This window comes from Gymnogyps californianus, chromosome Z (genome assembly GCF_018139145.2).
Source record: "Gymnogyps californianus isolate 813 chromosome Z, ASM1813914v2, whole genome shotgun sequence".
Taxonomy (NCBI): Eukaryota; Metazoa; Chordata; class Aves; order Accipitriformes; family Cathartidae; genus Gymnogyps; species Gymnogyps californianus.
Window position 1 is genome coordinate 75,740,803 of NC_059500.1, and position 20,079 is coordinate 75,760,881.

The window sequence follows — 20,079 nt, forward strand, 5'->3', positions numbered from 1 at the left end:
TCTCTCTCCTTTGGCTCCCCTGTTTCTTTTCATAAGCTAGGAGCCAGAAAAAGTTTAGTAGGGAATAGAAATATTTAACAGCAAAGGTAATTAACTACTATGACCCTCATCAAGTGATGTTATCTTCTCTCTTTTGGCATCTTCAGAGAAGACTGAATGTTTTTCCAAATGGGGTGGCCCACTAGCAACTTTCAAGCGGACTCCCTGCAGGAATCTGGAATGAAACTCTATGTCCATGTTGTACCAAGAGTCAAACAAGATGTTTCCTTTAGTCCATATAAATCTATGGTCCTAAGAGGACCTCGCAGTTGGTAGTCAAAGCTAGAATGCTCCTTGCTACTTTTAATGTGGGACATTTCAAAAAGGGGTGGGACATCCCTTCTGCCAGTGTGAAAGTCCATCTGGAATGCATGGAAAAGGAGAAAAACATCCAGCAATTGTGGCTGCTCGCAGCTGGGGTGTCAGACCATGTTGAGCTGAGGGGAGGGAAACCATGGTGTCTCTGTGGGCATGAGAGAGATTCTTCACAGCCTCCTGGAGTCATTGTCCCATGAGGAGAAACTGAAGCTGCCACATCAATGGGTATGGGGAACAGGCACACGCCAAGGAGACACATGTGGAGGACAAGGTGAGGGCATGGAGCAGAACTGGCCTGACAGTGTCCACTGCTAGATGGCACGCAAAAAGCTGGCAGATCCAGGTGCTCACTGCTCTCAGAAAGAGGTGACTGGAGGAATGAATTTCCAAGTGCACCAGTAAAGCAATTCCTCCAGCTTTAATTTATCTACATCTTATTTGACACCTTGGGGTAATCATTTGGCCTCTGCTGCTCCATCCATGTCCTCATTTTTCTAATTTCTGTCATGTCTTCCTAATTAATATTGCCCAAACCTATCCTTTTCTCTCTCTTCTCTGTTAAAACATTTTCCTAGAACACATCTGTCTCTGTATTTCACTAGTTTAACGTCTTCAGATGCCTTCTTAAAATATGTCTTGTGCGACAACAGTGAGTGCTCCTGAAATTAGGACTGTATTGTAGCGTCACCCTACGACAGAGGTTGAGTTAGTCATGTGCGGGCAGCATGAAGAACGGCTCTTCTCACATTGACTGCTTGCCTTAGCAGCCTTAATAGTGTCATTTTACTGGAGTTTTCTTTTTGCCTAGTACACAAACTGGTCACATTTAAATTACCTGCATAACTGAGAGGGGAATTATCACCAGAACCATTAAGACTGCCACACAGATTTATTTCATGTCCTCTGATATTTAGCATACCTACACACAGAAGAACTTACACATACGCAGTGGGAAGGTGAGAGACCCAGTGCAGTCTTTGCCTTGCACAGAGATAAGCTCCAGGGTCCTGCAGAAGTTGATGTTCAGGCTGTGGCACACTGTGCCTCTCTGCAAGACTTCCTAAATCAGCCTGCTGTGAGATTGGGAGTCACTGTCTTCGAGTGTCCAACTAAGTGTAATTTTTCCCTGAGTGAGACAATGATTCCTGCTGTGGCCCTGCCATTTCACTGGGAATGGACAGCATGGGCCAGTAGGAGAAAAATGGTAGCTGTAAAAGAAGTACATGGGAAGAGGGTACAGGCATCAGCTGGGCATTGAGTGAAGGTCTAGTGAGAGAGGAGAGAGAAGCGCAGAACGGTGAAGAGCTGTGAAGGTGAAATCAGTAAGTCTGAATATGAGAGGGTGGACAAGGCAGTGCCTGAGGAGAAACCCAGGGAGATGCTGATATGGTCGGTGTGATGGAGGCTCAGGCCATGGGGATAGATAGGGTGTTGGTGAGTGGGAAGGAGAAGTGTGGTCTGCACTTGGCCATGTTACAGCTACATCAGGATAGGCGGGAAAATAAAAGCCAGAGGTTTGAAAAACTGTAAGAGAAAATGAAGTATTTGGGTCTAGCCTGGATGTGTGCAGCAGAAGAAAAGTCGAAGGCAAAGAAGCCTCCCAATCTAAATTACTTTTTTCAGTGAGAAGTCAGGGTTGTTTCTCAGGCAGTCTTACAGACTACAGCAAGCAGTCCTGCTACAGAAAACAATAGACATATTTTGAGCACTTTCACATTTTATATATGAGATGATTGGTGTTTGCTGAAGCTTGCATTCCTCGTTGCTCCTCGTCAGCCAGGAGGCAACGGCCTCTGAATTAGGAAAGTCAAAGGCTTCATGACCACAGCTTAATTTCTTCAGCGCATGCAGGTGCTAGTGTTTCTCTGCAGGGTCATGGACTCCAGAAACCAGGAGAAAGGCTTGTAGCTGATCTCGCTTTCTTCCTAACGCTCCTGTGGCTGCCCCTACACTATCCTGCCAGTAGTGGCCAAAGGAGATAACTTTGTTCTGGAAATGCAGGGGAGAATTCAGAGCCAAACGGGAAGGAATAGAAGTCCTATTTTGAGATGCTGCCCTACTGACTCACTCAGTTTGAGCCAGCTGCTTACAGGTAGTTCAACAGTGAGACAAGAGCAGCAAATGAAGTATTTTCTGTTCTGGTGGAAAAAAACGTAGTGACATTTTTCTCCATAGAATTTTTTAAGTTTGTCTAAAGCAGGATTTCTTGACAATTTCTCGACAACCTGGGGCTAGACTCTGTTACAGCAATTTACTTGGGATCTGCATAGCAGATACATTTTAAAAGGTCATATAATGGTGGTATATCTTTCTGGGGCCAGACAGAATTGTCCCCCCAGGCTACCAGTTGGAGAGCTCTAGCTGGGTTAGAAAAAAGTGAAACAAAATGCAAATGCTATGTTTTTACATGTTAAGATTTGGGAAATTTTTAAGCAGAAAAGGAAGGAGTTTTCTTACTTTCAAAGTTAACAAAATCCCTTATTTTCCTTCAGGAAAAAGTAATTTTTTTTTTAAATTGATTTTATAAACAAAAAATTATGATCAGCACGAGCTTCAGTGGATTTAGCAAAACAAATGAAAGGCCTGATTTTCTTTAATACTTTCTACATTTTTACATTGCTTTAAAGTTGAAGGTCAGCAGGGTGGGAGGTTTTGAAGAGCAGCATGATGTACTGGTGATAATTAGCTACCTGTACTTCTGCTATTTCTTTCCTTCTGGAGGTCGTGCACATGGCAGCATAGTCAACATGTTTGTCTGAGACCAACAGTCACAGCAGGCACTCAGCTCTATGGGAAAGTAAGTTAAAGCCAGAAAAAAATGGGGCTTGACCCCTGGGATCCAAAACTGACTGCACTTGGGTATTTGTGTCTCAGAAGCTAATATAAGGTGACTAAGATCCACTAGCAATCTCTAATTCCTGCTTCTGCTTGCCTGTGTGCTTGAGTTGACACATGCAAAGGGCACCTTCCTGCTTTCAGGCTGGAATATCCCACCATTAGTTTTGGAGGTTACTTCATCAAACAAGCTGATGTTTAGTTTCTCCTAGTAAGACTCAATGTTAGGAAAAATTTCTGCTAAGATCCCTCAATTCCTGCTCAGTTATCAACCATGATCTCATAGTACCTTGGAAGCTGCAATAAAGCCAGCCCCACAACCCTGCCCCACAAGCTAGGTATGTGTTGCTATCCTCCTGAAACCTTGTAGCCAGAAAGCCTTTGAGCTAAGAGGAGATAAGGTGAATACCTGTCCAGAAGATACTCTCCCTTACCCAGACTTGGCTCTCACCTCATTTCTCCATTTACCTTTGGTCTTCCCACTTGTCAGTATGTGGAGAATCAGGCTCAGTAGTCTCCTAAATATTTATGATAGGAATAGCCATTTCTAACCTGTGGATATCCTTGAAGCATTAGTTTTCAATGTTAGCTACAGCTGTGCTGGTCTGCTCATCTTCTTATGAGCTTTTATGTGGTTAAAGCTCTGAAAAGCAGGTGGGCTTTGCAGAGAATGGGGCTAATTCATAATTTCTCATTTGAATTTCCCAACTACCTCTTCACACGAAACTTTTTGTCCTTTGTTCCTCTAGTGCTTGAGAGTGCAGCAACCCAATGACTACTGCTGAGGGGAAACACTGTGTCCCCTCACATCAGGGAACAGAGCTCCTTCAATCAAAGGGGAAAATAGCCTGTTCAGACCCTCTGTGGATGGGCAGGAGGAACTGTGCATAGAGAAGGGGCACAAAACTCTTGGAAGTACTGTCTGACATGCACCATAGCTAGCAACGGATGAGGTAAGAGTTTTGGGAGGTGGGTTATCCAGGAGAGGAAAGGGGAAGGCAGCATGGAAGGGAAGCATAATGTGGAGACTGAGAGTGGCTTTAAAATCAAATGAAACTCCAATAAGTCTTAACTCTGGAAGTTTGCCTGAGAGACAGAGTCCAGATCAGCTGCAAGTAACAGGAAAAGAAAAGCAATAGTTTGTCCCATTGCACTTCTCAGGGAAGGTCTGCAAAGGGCGCAGGATGGCGGAGAAAGAGAAATTACACATCTGAGTGGAGGGCACACGGACGGGAGAGATACCTTGTCCACCAGGCGGGATGGGATCAAATGTGTCAGGGTCCCAATGCTGCCGCACTGCCAGAAGGGACCCTTCATTGCAACACCTTTGCAAACAGTGGGATCCCACTGAGACACCATGCACACATCACCACATGGCTGTTCGCTGGCTGTGCCCTCCCATTGTGGGTGCAGCTCAGGGTGTCCCTAGCTGGTGGCTCACAGGCAGCTGAGGCTGTGCTCTTTCCGTGCTCCAGCTGGTGGGGTTGAGCCAGCAGCGAGGCCAGAGCTGTGTGAGCACGGTGCAGCTTTCAAATCCAGCCTCTTAGCATGGCCTGTCAGCTGAGGCACAGGGTTAGCTCGGTCTGTCTGTATCTGCTGTGGTGCTGGCTCGGGTCCAGCGGGCTCAGAGCATGGCTGCCTGCAGTCCACTGAGCAGCCATCCCCCCCAGAAGACTAGGCTTTCAGCTGATGTTCAGCCCTTGTCCCCTTGCAGCCTAATGCATCACAGCTGCTGGAAAGCTGCCCCCACAGCTCTGTCTTCCCTTCAACCCCATGACCTGTTTTTCTTTTTCCTTAGGTACAGAAATTCCCCATCTGCCACATGCTCCCACTGCTGACCCTGCCGGCATTTCACCTATGTCCCCAGCCCCCTCCATTTTGCTCCAGGTGCTTTAGCCTTTTCTGTATCCTCCCCACCTCCCCTTCCAAGGGGAATATTTTCCACCCCACCACCAGCAGCCGCAGCACCTTGCTACTGGTGAGATGCCAAACCTTCACCTCTGAGCAACGCACACAACTCTGAGCATGAGACAATTAGGAGAGAAAGAGGGAAGGGGGAAAGTATCGACAGGAGTAAATTGAGAGAAATCATAAAGCTTAAGCAGAAAGAAAGCAGTTTGAAAGGTAAAGTATTCAGAGAAAGCCCTTTCCTGGATGAATCTAATTGTTTTGTTATCTTTACCCACCAAAGCATTTACTTTGGTTTGTCGCCCGATCCACAAACACTTTCGAGGAGATGACATTACCGAAAGGCAGGAACATCTGCATCAGCTCAGCATCCCCAAACTCCTGGGGCAGATGGTAGATAAACAGGTTACAGCCCTCTGGTCCTATCAAGAGAAAAAGAAGACCCATGAATGGAGGTAAATAGGATATGAGAAAGCACATGGTGGAGATTTACTTTGGCATCCCCTCTGTCTGACTGGTGAGGAGTCACCTCTAGGAAGCAGTCTGTAGACTCTCAGAGGAACGGACAAAGCAGAAGACCAGGAACTCAGAAAGTCACCTGGAGGCTATGCTAACTTCATTAACCTTCCCAGGACAGACACCAGGATAAATCTAGAGACAGAGGAATGCAGCTGCACATGTGGCCATGGAAAGACAGAATGGAGGAATAGGAACAAAAAGAATGAAAGAACGCGTTTCATAGTTTTTCTTCGCTCCTCATAATCTCATTTAATCTGTAGAGTTTTGGGTGACCCACACTAACCCTTGCCTCTCCTCAGTGTCTGCACGCAGAAGTTTCATTATCCTTGCGTCTGTGTGAGGACTGTAATAACAAGTAGAAAGATATGCACAAACCCACAGGCTTATTTTGTTTTGTAGAATTTTACATTCAACCCCCCAGCTCGACTCAGCCTGAAGACTCCCCCAAATCTGGACGGTTTGGCTATGTCCTCCATTCTAGAGGGTTCTGCAAGAGAGATTACAGATGGATTTAAATCCAAATTACTAGACAAGAAGAATTGCCTTTTTGGCCTCAGTGCTGTAACATATACTCTTACAGGCTTCAGAGAGTGCTTGGAAAAATATCCGGAGAGGAATCTTTAGCTAGAACATGCAGTTTTGTTACAGTAGAGACCCTCAGAAAATGTTCTGTTGAAATTGTATTTTGGGGTAGAAGAGGGAGAATCTGCCTCTGGTCAAATACCCTAGAATGGAACTTTTCAATGTGACTTTTATTTTTCAGCATGCTGTACTTGAGCAAAAGTCAAAAGGGAACAGGTGTGTCCAAGTGGCTTTGTTGAAAAAATAAACATCTAAACCCCTTGCAGTGTTCACTAGCAGAAAACTATATAGTTTGAGGAGGCAGGGATTGTTTTTTTCATGGTCTTCTTTCCAAAGGTACTTCCAGCTGCTGCCCAGCTCTGCACTGACCTCGACAGGTAACTCCAGCTCTGCTTTGCTCAGGGGGGTCGAGATGAAGGGGATGCAGTGCGTGCTCCTTGCCGCAAGGGTAAGAGGACAGAGGGAAGGAGGGTTTCCTCCTTCCCCCCAGCCCATGTGCCTACAACCCTGTGACCTGACTCAGCCAACTTTCCCCCGTTTACATCTGGGGCACAGTGTGGGGAAGGAAAGGGTTTTTTAATACTCTCGTTTTCTTCATCAGGGCATAATTATGGTGTTGTAACACAGCAAATTACAACTTTGCCTTTCCTGTTAGGGAAAGGAGTTCACCTAGATGCTCCCACCTTTTATTAGCCATTACTCATCCCCCCGGCTGGCAGGAGAAGTACAGCAAAGTCAGGATTCTGACAGATGCCCATTTAAAGCTCATTAAAATTCCTGGGCCTCAGCGTGATTGAAGTCACAGGCTCTCCACATTTCCTTTTGGATTAATGGAAAATGAAGCCCTAATGAATATTTGCTAAGCACAATTTTCCCCACTAATTTGCTAAAAGGACTGTCATGAAGGAACAGCTGATCCTTGCATCTTGTGCGTTTCCTAGAGGTCATGAGGGTGGTAACAGGGTTTCTTCCAAATGGAGGGAATAGTGGTATGGTGGGATAATTAACTAATTAGGCACCCGGTCATCTGCTTAGCTAAATTACTTTTGAACCTCAGTGGCCCACAATCAGGGTCCCCTATTTCATGCCAAGCTTCTCCATCTTCCCCTCACCTCCCGTCTGCCTCTTCCTTAGTCTCCTCACTGAGCAACTATCCCTTCTCCAGTCCTTGCTGCAGTTCATTTTCACACGATGTGGAGTTATTGGCATGATAAACCGGATATGAAACAGTCTGAAAGTGTTAAACAAACACTGACCCCCTCAGGTGTCTCTTAGAATTGAGAAAATTCTGCCCAGGAGAAGACCACAGTCCAGAATAGCAGGGAAAAAGTCATTCCTTCATCTGAATGTGCCCCAGAGCACTTCTGCTGTGGGATTTGAGATCCACATTATAATAGAATGGGTAAAATCTTGGCTTTGCTGCAATTAGTGGCAAAATTCCCACTGACATCAACCAGAGCCAGCAGTTTGCTCTGAGAAACTGGCAAAAATCTTTCAAAAATACCAGCTGCATTTCCTGGGGTCTTGGATGTGTTGTGCATGAGTAGGGATTCTGCCTGCATGTGCTGAGAAATGCCTACTAAGGCACAAGGCAGACAAGGAGGCACACAACTTCATCTACATCAGGTTTAGAGGTTGGGCTCAAGAAGAGAACAACCCTTAGTTCACCTTGAAATCAGCTTTGCCTCACGCTGCTCAGAGACCAAGAGGAAGAGATCAGAGAGGATGTGAAAAAGTGGAGACGATCCTCAAAGCCCAGTTCAGCTCTGAAATGTGGCTGGGAAACCCATGCTGCAGCTTCCCATACCAACTCAGACATTCAAGGCCAAACTCTGTTCCCGACTACAGAGGATTTTTGCGAATTTCCAATGTTGGAAACTCCACCTGCTACTGAGAAACAAACTGGAGTAGTTTGATTTGGTTTACCATCCTCACATCTGAAAATTCTGCCATTAGAATTTAACAAGCAATTTCTTGTTAAATCCATCCATCCATAAGTTACCTATCACAGTTAGACTCCTCTGTAAAGAATTCACAAAACAAGATCTGTCTGCGTCAGCCCTTCTACCTTGTTGGGCTTTTTTGCCTGAGTCAAGTTAATCTGGGCACTCCATGGAACACTATGTGTTCCTGTGTATGGCCGCCTCTTCATATATACGTGTATATTTTTAAGAAACCAAAGGCATGAGTTGTTCAGCTCAGAATGCTATGAAGAGGTAAGTTAGTTCTCAGTGCACACATGCAATGAGTTTTAAAGGACTTGGTCAGGACCACTGGAGCAAGAGGAAGATCACAGCTGGTATGGCAAAACCATAGTGAAGACTCCAACTATCTTGTTGGAGAGAAAGGTCTTGTTTTGGACTGAGTTAATAGATTATTGGAGATCAGTATACTTGGCAGTTCAGGGCTGAATATAGTACTAAAATTATTTACCATGCACTTTACTGTGGTTTTCAGAAGGGCTCTAAGTCAGCTCGAAATCTAACCCTCATGACACATGATGAGAAGAGAATCAAGGTTCATTTCTACCCTGACATCTACCATGGTTCTTGGTTTTATGGCTTTAAGTTATAGATATTTCTGTTAATTAATACACAAGAAGTACAGATAACCTTGATTCAGACAAAAAGGAAAGAAAAGTTTTAAAGAATGCACAGTTTATGAATAGTCTGTAAATTACAGGCAAACCATGGTTGATAATGGAAAAACCCATGATTGAGGGCATAGAAGCACATGGTAGAGAACTCTGTGGTGGGTCCATGTTAATTTGGCCTGATTGGACCTGAGCTGCTAAGCCATTGCTCTGCCCATGCTCCTCACCCTCCAGCTCACTGTTAGTATTTTGGCATAGGGACAGCTGCAGACCCAACCTATCACTGGGTGTCCACTGTCAACATGAGTAAACTCCATATACCCGTGCTGACATCAGCTGTCTATCATTGCATCCCCAACACCGGGAATCAGTGTCATAAGTAAAGGCTCTGACTAGACCGGTCTTCGAACAGTAATTAAAAATGGGCTGTCCTGTAAGGTTGTATGAAGTTAGCCTGCAGCCCTTTGGTCAGCTGCACACCTCACCTCTACGACAAATACTCAGAGGCTGGAATTTCATTGCCTCTTCTGCATCTGCTCGCTATCCAGTCTGCAGCATGTTTGAGCACAGGGCAGATGAGAGTCACAAGCCTGCACCACTTTATTTTAGTATCTAAGTGTACTTCTGAATTTCAGAAACCATGTCAAGATGAGTAATACCATACAAATTTAAAATTACCCCCAAGTTTTGCCTGGTTGACATGGCCTGAATTAAGAGTTCATCTCTAGCTTTGATCGTTTGGATCTGTTCCACCCTATGCACCCCATCAGCTGCCGGCAGCCTCAGCGCTCATGTGGAAGTAATGACTAATCTCTACAGGAACGTTGCAGCAGCCAAGTGGCTCTGGGCTTGTTATCCAACCGGGATCCGGGAGTGGAGAGTTAGCATTGTTATTAACAATGTGATCATCAATGTTATTGTTGTGGTAGGGCTGGTTCATTAACAAATCAATGTTTGTGCACATCCTTGCAAACATAAAGTACTCTTCTCAGCACTGAGCATTATTATTATTAGAGTTCCCTCTTGCTGTGTTTTTGTGTTAAAGGTTAGAGATGCTTAAAGGTCTTGACCCTCTGCTAAAAGGGAGAGTCGTGCCTTAGAGATTCTCCCTCTAGCAAGCAGCAGAGAAAGCCACAGCATCTAAACATTGCAGGAAAATGGAGGACACTGGGAACGGCACCCTGCATAGGACTGATGGTTCCTCTCATATATGTGGCCCCCAACCATCCTTAATAACCACTGCTTACAGGAAGGAGTGAGGAGTTATGAGATAACATGTCCACTGGGTGACACTCACCCTCAATCCAGAGAGACACACCATGCCTTGCGAACACAGGGATCTTTGGGCAGTGGGTCTACAAAGTGTGCACAACAGCTATCCCTTGCTTCTGATGGTTCCTGGCACAAAGCTATGCGGAGCAATGATCTGCTTGCCATTTTGTCCTGTGCTTAATCTAGCCCCAGCAAGCAATAAAAAGCAAAGTCCTTCAGCATGGGGGAAACATCTCTGTAATGATACGTTAGGTCTGTGCATCTGTTCTCACAGCAGGGACATGTACTAGAGCTAATCAGGAGCTGCAAGTTGTGTTCCCCAGGAAATTCTGACATTGGAAAAAAATTAATTCCAAATTAGATCGAAATGCCGACATTTCTAATTTTCTTACAAAATGAGATTTCTTCCCCAAAGTAGTTCTAGGCCATCATAATGTTTTAGGTTGATATTGTAATCTTGATTAATTTCATTCTGTTACACTATATTAAAGTATTAAATGTCATTATATATATATAATAACACGTATAATATAGAATATATCTGAATTAGTGATCTAATAGAGGATAAAAGTTGAAGTGTAATTATTTAAAATGAGGGTCTCTACACTAAGCTGAAGCACCTGACTTAAATGCCTCAGGCAAGCAGTCCCCTCTTCTTGTCAAAAGGGAGCAGTGAACTCCCTGGAGGACAATTGGGACTACCTGAGTAGGTTGCCTCTGAGGATCCCACTGCTCCCCACTGACTGTAAAGGGAACATTACATGGCATGGTTACCTCCCAAAACACTTACATGCAATAGTGGGAGATTCACCTCTCCTTACTTTTCATGTCTCCAGCGAAGCCATCCAGTCCTGCGGACTAGATAACCCAGGCTCCTCTCATAATCAATGTAAAGAAATAGGTACTTTTACTACATGATTCGTCGCATCCCGATATAGAGATTGTGCTCTAAAAGGGCTGATTTCCATTTCCAGATTATCAAAGGAGGCTGAAAGGACTAGATTAGCTCCTCTAAATAGCAGGTCCTCGTTTTCTAAATAGCAGGTGTCTGAAATCACGTTACTGGCTTCTAATGAAGGGCCACCAGTGCTTTGATTCCTATTAAATTCTTTATTCCAATGCAATTGCATTTTTATCCGCATTCTTGTTGCTTGTCTCAAACACAGATCCCCACTGGACATTATTGCCTATGTTGCTAAGAGGTCTTTCCATGGCCCATGCTCATCAGCATGCTCCCCTCCCTGGGGACTGAGGAGATCTCAGCAGCTATTCCCCATTAGGATGTTCCTGCATACTACTGTTAGTGCCAATGACACCGTGCCACATATGGAAATGGCGAAAAGACTCAGTGGGCCAGGGATTCAAAGCAATTGGGCGTTTAATGGATACTCTCTAGGTGTATGAGGAGGGGAACCAATGTGGTGGGGATGGCGTGCTGGGGCCAGAAAGGAGGACAGCCCATTTACTCACCTTCTCTCTGTTGCTGTGGGATCATGGGAGGCGGCTGTGGGAACGCTTGGCTAATCTGGCCATAAGCAGCAGGATAAGCAGCTATAGGGGAGAGAAAGAGAGAGAAAAAAGAGGGACAGATTTCAGTGCTGGGAAGCAAAGAGCTTTCACTCCAAACCATCATACCAACCTAGAAGTATGATGCATTTTGGCTCTGTGAAGGGCTATCTCGTGCAGCCTGAGATGTGGCAGAAGCACCACGGTCATGCTCCAGAAGCTGCCACATGGCCCTGAGCACCCACCATCCCTTCAGCTTCATCAGCAGTAACACTGGGGACAGCCACACAGTGTAAATGGGGGTCTCTGCTGAGATCTCCCAGCAGAGATGCGTAACCATCCCAGATGGTACCACGAACACATTCATTCACGAGCTCAGTGCGTTGATGCCCATGCTAACAGCCACACACAGAGTGCATGCACACGTTTCCCTGTAATCTCTCTTGCACTCTGATTAATTCACATGCTCATAAAAACAGTTCACACATGTGTTTCCTCCCTTACTCTAAGCTTCGTATGCCCACACACTGTATAGGCACAGTTGCACGTGCACTCTCGGATATACATTTTCTTTCATGTCCGTAGAGACTTCCTCTCTCTCACACAAACGCAGTGGAAAGAGTGTGCAGCAATTAAACAATTTTCCCCATCTCAGCTCCCCTACCAAGCAGACAAGGGGAGCCATTCAGTACCACAGATGGTAGATGATGTGCCTTGCTGCTAAAAATACAGAGTACGGGTCGCCTGTGAGCCCAGAGAGAGGGGGATAGGGGCCATGTGTGTGCAGAGGGGTTAATTAACAGCTCAAAGGGTTGAGCTGTTTCCCATCCATCAAACCTCACAAGCAATAAATGACAATAACTAAAACACCGGCAAATGAAGCCCTACATGGAGAATTAAATTAAGTTTCCAGATACAGTGCTGACACGAGATAATAGCCATTCCTCAGCGGGAGCCCATGATTGCTCCAGTTACCACAGGAAATAATGACTTTGGGGTGGCAGCTTCCTCGCAACGTTGGCCATGGACACCTCACGAGGGGAGGCTGAACACGGTGGGGTCGTGGCCTGCACCAGGTCACTTTGGCTGGTGTCAGTCCATCAACTGAGAAGGAGCTGCTCAGCACGCAGGGTGACACGAGTGGAGACTGACCTGTTGGGAGCTTTGGAGAAAGCTGCTGGGAAACCAGGAGTCTGTCTGTGTAACTCCTAAGCAAGCCTCAAACTAACTAGCTGGGGTATGGCCAGTCTAGGCATGCCCTAAAATATGGGTATGTGCAGACATGCCATACCCTGCCAGGCAAAGCAGCAGTGGCTCTGCAGGGTCTGGTTGCCCATCTCCCCTCCTCGCTGCAGCACTCAGGAGACCTGTTACAGAAAGTGGCCTCCAAATCGGTGGTCTGATTTTGCACTTGTGCGCTGTGCTAAGCAGACCGGACCTGCCTGCTAATGAAGCTGCACTGAGGTACAGGTCAGTGGGAACCTTTCCCTGAGGAAAGGGAGGAGGTTGCCTCCTTAGGGAGAGAAGACCCTGGGCTTTATGTTTATTTTCACAAAAAGTGCAAATTTAATCTGAGAGTCTGTGGCCCCCAGTTCGCCCCTGCATCAGCAAACACCACCCTTCCCCCAGACCCCTCAGGTGTGTTCAGAGATTAAAGGCTTTGGAGAAGAGAAAGGTTTATTGGGAGAAAGTGTTAATACTAACGACCTGCGTACTGCTGCACTCCAGCGTAGGCTTGCTGCAAGGGGTCTGCTGCAGTGGGGCTCTGTGCTGTGGAGACAAAAGAGAGAGAAGGAATTAAGGGGTTGAAACATGACAGGCACTCTCCCTTTCTCTTCTCTCGTCGATACGTAGTGTGAGACAGAACCAGGGACTGAAGGTCCCAGAAGAGGAGCAGCTCACTCACCCTATGGACAGGACTACACAGAGCCCCCCATGACGGTCAGGAGGGCTTTGTCCCCAGGCTACCACCTTGTGAGACTTTGGAGCAGAGGGTAAAGAAACCTCCCCCCTCCTTTCCCAGGCTTAAATTTTGGAGCCCACCTCTGATCATGCGGATTTTTGGCATTGCAGTAATCAACCCCAAAGAGCCCTCATCTTAAGCCAGGACTGACACTGTGCTAGGTGCTGTGCAAGCTCAGATCTCAGTGACAGCTACAGTTGCATGAAACTTTCAAGCAGAGCAGAAAATAACAGGGGCATAGCAGGAGGAAGGAGAAGAGAACAAAGCAGTGGCTCCTGCCATCCTGCCGTCTCTTCGAAGGACTGTGTTGCTGCCAGGCAGCTCCCTGTGAGAGAGGAGATGCTGCTTGGAGGGGAGGGGGACACCACTTGTCTGCTCCAGGGAGGATGCTGTGAATCTCTGCATAAGGCATGCAGTCCCTTGCTGGCTTCAAAGCGCATTTTCTCTCTTTACAAGTGTGCATTCCTCCCCCCTAAAACTGTTTATTTTTGTGAAACTTTGAAGTCTAGCTCAAATACAACCACAGCTAGTTAAGATTTTTTTTTTCTTTTTCCCCTTTGGTTGATAGGGAGAAAAAAAGAGAGAGAGAGAGAAACGTGTTGGATAAGCTCTTTCTTTATCTGCAGCAATAAAAAATTTAAAGCAAAGCTCGGCTGAACCTCCAGTCCAAATGTCACCTTGGCCCTAATATTTCACTTCTTGTTATGAGTTTAATTTTTATTTATTGGTGCTGCACAGTTCTACAGTTACGCAGTCCCTCTGGCTTCTTGCTTGTAGGATGATCCCTTAGGGAGCTGCCACTTTTCCCCCTCCATCCCACCTCCTTCCTTCCTACAAACACAGAGGTGTGGCTGGAGGCAAGGGCTTGGAGGATGCAAAAGTGTGGGCCTCTTGGAAGGAAATCTGGTGCCATTGACCTATCCAAGGAGAGACACTATGCCAAAGTGTGGGGGAGGTTGGCAAACATGAGTGTTATGGACCCAAGGAACATGGACAAAGTGTTTTCTTACACATGCAAATACCAGCTTGAACCTTAACTTCAAAGATCACCATTGATCATGATGGAAGCTTGCAAGGTCTTGCACTTTTCTCCCGAAAATACAAGGAGGAACGGTGAGAAGACCAGACTTTGAGGGGACAAACCCAATCAGCTGGCTAAGGGTTGGAGGCTCCTGTTCATTATGGGCATTACTGGATCACAAGGACTTCGAGGATGGGGTAGTCACAGGAAGAAATAAGTGGAATTGCAGCCAGGTTGGAATTTGTTTGGTTGATTTCCTAGCTGACTTTTAGCAGGTCCCTCAATATGTGTATATGTGAAATGGGAAAGCACTGCCCTGCTGTAAGGATTTTCACCCCTTGGAAAGGAGTGTGAGGAGAACACATTAAAACTTGTGGGAGATCGGTGGAAGGCATAGTAGAGATTCAAAGCTATATTTTTAAAGAGTAGATGCTCCAGGAAACTGGAGGAAATGCTTGGAAAATATAAAAACTGTTTCCACTTATTCTTGCCTTCTTGAAGAAGGAAACAACTAAAGTCTATTCTTTTTAACCTCTGCTCAAAATTGCTTTCCTCTAAAAGCAGAATGTTGAGCTTAATGCTCCAGAAGAAAACTGAACAGCTATGAAAAGTTGCATGGTACACCAGTTTCCACACCCCTTTGGGAGAATGGATCATAATAACTTGGACACCCCAAAATGACCAACTCCTGTCAGGTAGAAGATATCTCCTGAGGAAGGTGAGGGGACATGTGGTAAAGGGAGCAAATCTTTATAAGACAACTATGGTTTCGCAGTCTGCAGTAAAGGAGATGAGCTACCGTGTGTGCCCCAAAGGCAACTGCCCTTCCTTGGTTGCACTCATCTGTTCATAGAGCTAGAAGAAGAAATTGTCTCCACTGCTCAGGAGATACACTCACAGCATTTCCTTCATCTCCAACTGAGGCTGGACTCAGGCATGCTCGTTCTCTCTCTGACATGCTGACCATTAGCAATGACTGCCTTTTCGTTAATATGGGAGAAGTCACTGGGCAGTACCTGTCTGACTGTGGTCCTTTCCTTTATTCCTTGCCTTAGCTGGGCGCACATGGGAACTGCCCACTCTCCCAGCTATAGCTGAGTCTATGTCCTGAACAGGACCACCTGGCTCACTGCAGAGCTGCTCTCCTTACCCTACCTGTGGATGTCTCGCCTGCCTTTGGAGCCATACTCTGCCCATCATAACTAAGCCATTCTGCTTACGAAATATATACTGAAAATCATGGTTCACCGTTAAGATTAAATATTAAAACTGGACAAATGCTTTATTTAAAGGGTTTGGGACAACAGGCCTTTAAATGCAGCCTTTTTCCCTCCCACACAAAGCTTTTAGAGTTCATTATTTTCCTGAGTCTTAACCACTTGTCAGCAAGGGTAGTATCTAACCGGGTGTTTCTTTCTCAGGAGGCTGCCTTGTGCCCTGGATCACACAGGGAATTTCCTCCCGGCTCACAGCACATGCAAGCCAGTGGTAAGACTCTCCCCTGGTTTCAGTAGCTTTGCTCCAAGCTGGGAATCACTTACTCATAGGTAAAGAAGATACAAAGTGGCTGATCTAACACACAAGACCCTAACACTGACCCAGCCATCCCTGGACACTCTTGAAAAGGAGCGAGTTGAGAACATCCCTGGGCTATAGGACTAGACAGCATGGGCAGGCAGCAACCCCTGGCTTGGGGCTCCGTGTTTTACTTGTAGTCTCATACCCTACCTTGGCTGTTTGGGAAAAGCCCGTTGTGGTGAGTCACCACCTGCAGGAATTTAACTTGGCAGCTCTTAAAAACGAAAGTGATGACCTTTGTTCACTGAAGAGCTTGCTTAGCTCAAAGAGTGTGTTTACTCAGCAAATGAAGACGTGACTTCAGTACAGTGGATGTGTCCATGCTGGCCAACTCGGCCTATGAAGATGCAGGGACACAGACTCCAGGGCTGGCTGGGTACCCCGGCAGGAAGCCAAGGTAGCTTGGGCAGCTATGAGCATATCTTCATGCTGCTGCTCACTCTGCCAGATGAATTAAACCTAGTGAAGGGCATAACTGCCTGCGCTCCCAGCTGTAGTGTGGAAGAAGCCAATGGCTGGTATCGATCCAGAAATCTCAAGACACGGATTAGACATTTGAGCAAGTTGTGGCCATGCTGTGTTCAGTAAAGTGACAGCCCTCCTACATACTAATGACCCATGAAAATTTCAGCAAAGGCTCAGATGTACGAGGGCCTCATGATCCAGAGCCAACCTGCCCCAGGGATTACGTGTGACTGTAGGCTGGAGCACCCCACATGCTAAAATTCAAAGTGATGGGCAGACATGAATCATTTCTGTGTCTCAGCACAGGGAGACCATGAGGGAAGGTTGCTTTATTCCTCCATAAGATACACATAACTTAATAGGGTGTGTACCCCTGTGGCCTTCACACAGATCATGCTCTGCTAAGGTAGGAGGGTTACTCTGTCTCAGCCACCCTTTCTCCCCATCCAGCTGGCCAGTCTTCTACGTTACTGCAAATATTAGTTGAACATGGGCATGTGGGGCTGGGAACAGATCTCAGCTCCTCTGCGTGCTGTCTGTGCCAGAGTGTAAGCCCACTGTGTCCCAGCAAGTGAATAGCTGAGTAAGGGCTAGTAAGAGCTATAGGGATATAGGAGGCACTAGATGAGGGACTGGGATATCGTAAAGCACCTTAATGAGGCTTTTGGACCAGAACTAGCATGTCTCTAAGTTGTAACATCATCAAAAGACCTTGGATGTCCTCGTGACTACCTGTGCAAATGTGCCCATAGATAACATTTGAAATAGCTTTCCTTGTGGTCAGACTCATGGAGATCTTATGTCCAACGTACAGACATTTAAGGGATTAAACATGATGTAATGTACACACTGAGGATCAGCTGGTGATGTCAAAGAAGCAGAGAGGCTCCTGAGAGGCCCGAGGACAACTATCAATCATGTCAGCCCCTCTGACATCCGTGTAGCCTTGCTGCTTTGCAGAAGCTGAGGATCTGGCCTTGCCAGGGCAAACTAAAGGTGTACTGTGAAAACAGATGCTAATAGTAACTTCATTTGGCAGCTCAGGGCAAGAGCCTTATCCCTGGACATCGCCTCTATATTAATTTGATCATTTCCATATCTCCATGGGAAAAATCATGCTCAGATACAATTGTCTCTCTGCAAGACAATCCTGGCCAAGATGCCACAAGGTGACCACGGCAGATAACCTTGCATAAACCTGGAGACATAAAACAAGCCAATGACCTACTATACGGCCATAAATATAAATTTAACGAAGGCAGCACTTATTCATTAGGCAGAAGTCAAGAAATGACTCCCAAGTCCTTCAAAGAAAGTAGATACATTAATGTCACTTTCCAAATCCTCTGCCTGATGCCAAAAACCAAGGATGATTTCCCCAAGTCAGCATGAAATACCAGTGCTTTAAAATTAACACCAGGAAGCTTTCTTACTACTGATACATCTCTAGATTGCAATCCAACTTTTTAAAGGGGCATTCAGCTAGCGTTAGACCCGACATTTAGCTTTTGTCAGAGAATGAAAGGACGGAGGTGGCAGAAAGAAGCACGTTGTTAAATAAAATCGGTTTAAGTGATGTTCTATAAAGAATCCCTCCTGAGATGCCAGTAACCCGGCTACAGTGTCTGGCCAAGACAAGCTGTCATATGGGTGCCCCAGGTGAAAATGGTTGTAGGGGACAGAGAGCTGGAGTCTGCTGTGATGGTCAGGGGTGTAAATCAGGAGGAGCTACACTGAAGCCAGTGGGGGTGGTGAGGAAAAAGGATGATGGTTACTATCTCAGCCATCAAAAGAGGGCCGTCCATCCCCCTCAGTGGGGTATGGGACAGTGTCCCTGTCCCAGCTCGGGGTAAGAGAAAGCCAAGGAAATCTACTCTTTGAAATCAGAGGGGCTCAGTGCTTCTGAGAGACAAAAGCAGGGTCTGGCACATTTTGGGCCCCTAAGACACCCTGGCATTTCACTTTGGTGGAAGGAGTCAGCAAACCTTCCTCCTATATGATATCCTCTTCACCCCTTGCTTGTAACTGCCTATGCATTTCCTGACAGACGTGCTTTATTCCATCTATTTCACTCTGTTTTGTAGCATTGCTCCCTTCACAGGTCTACAAAAACATGTTATCACCTGGATCCACACCTTTGTGTTCTGCCCCATCTATTCATTCCTCTCATTGTCCCGGAGGTATTTTACACCTCTCCCAGGAGCTGCAGCTTGGCCACTATCACCTCTGGGAGGGTGGATGGGGGAGGAGGGCGATCAAAGAGAGGCAGCGCTGATCAGTCAGTGTGTGGGGGGAAATAAAATAATGATAGCAAAAAAAATCTATGTGAAGGCCAGGATTAAAATAAATAAATAAATAACTGAGTGGGAGGGCTCTATTCACCTTCTCCTTAAATCCAATTTAAATCACTCTCTACAGCCCTAATCTATATCCATAATTATATAATTTCGTACAACAAGCTTGCGAGAGGTCTTAAGAAATTTATGTAGATTAAAATTCATGGGTGCCATAGTACAGATTCCATATTATTAAGATTGATTAGGACAGCTGATGCTGTGATTAAAGAAACCAGCGTTTACTGTTGTAATTAATTAGGTATTCAGACACAACAATAACTGCAATAACAGAAAGAATGTGCTGATCCGGCAGAAAACAGAGACTGAACCTGTGTTTTATAGTCTTGTTTCACCATTTAGGGGCTGGACACCACTCAGTCAAAGAAATGTTGTCCCACTGTCTTCCCCTACATGTCAAAGAAGCCAAGAAATCCAGGGCATTTGTGCCTTCTGCTCTATCTTGTTAGTTGGAAAAGCCCTTTTGGTAGCATCCCCAGGTATTGTAGATGCTTGTTTGGGACAACATGTGGGCCTACTATAAAATTCATATAGTTCATCCCTGGAAATCAGGGTTATCTTTATTATTTTCTTAATAATCCCACGTCCAAACCCCGTCCCTAATCAGGCCCCTGCTGAGATGGGTGCTGTGCAAAAACATGATAGGAGTCATGTCTGGCAATGAAGACCTTCCAGTGGACAAAGCAAGCAACACTCAGAAGACTCAGAAATGCAGACAGGTGGAGCTGGCTGGCCAAGGTGACAAACTAATTCAACAGCAGAGTCAGAACCAGACTTCCCTTCCTTTGCCTGATGCCATAAACACATAGCTCAGGGTCAGGTTTTAAAAGCTATTAAGGCACTCTAACTCCATATTTTTGGGGAGCTTAGTTTAAGTCACCTTTAAAAATAAAGCTCAAGGTCTTAACTCACTTAGGTGCCTCTGAAAACACCAGCACAGAGTCTGATTTGTATTTACGCCTTCTTCCAGATCAGAGGAGAAAATACTTTGGCTCTGGAAAGGCTCCCACAACTGCCTTAAACAACCTCATTCATTATGGCTACAGCATGATCATTGGAAGTACATGGCATCATTAAAGCAGCTTAGACTAAAATTGAAGATGGCAACTTGTTATTATATTGTTAA

At 45.7% G+C, this 20,079-nt stretch overlaps 1 protein-coding gene across 33 annotated transcripts in view; it reads right to left on the bottom strand.

Annotated features, from left to right (window-relative positions):
• Positions 1-20,079, bottom strand: part of CELF4 (CUGBP Elav-like family member 4) — a 754,916-nt gene that overhangs the window by 16,387 nt on the left and 718,450 nt on the right. For 9 of the 33 annotated variants that reach the window (XM_050912572.1, XM_050912550.1, XM_050912546.1 and 6 more), the window contains 3 exons: positions 13,277-13,342; positions 11,537-11,617; positions 5,439-5,522 (listed from right to left, as the gene is read on the bottom strand). In XM_050912572.1, coding sequence (XP_050768529.1) covers positions 5,439-5,522; positions 11,537-11,617; positions 13,277-13,342 — 231 coding nt within the window. Of the gene's footprint in view, positions 1-5,378; positions 5,523-11,536; positions 11,618-12,428; positions 12,434-13,276; positions 13,343-20,079 lie in introns of all 33 variants that reach the window. The other 24 variants (XM_050912562.1, XM_050912560.1, XM_050912561.1 and 21 more) reach the window with 7 other exon arrangements.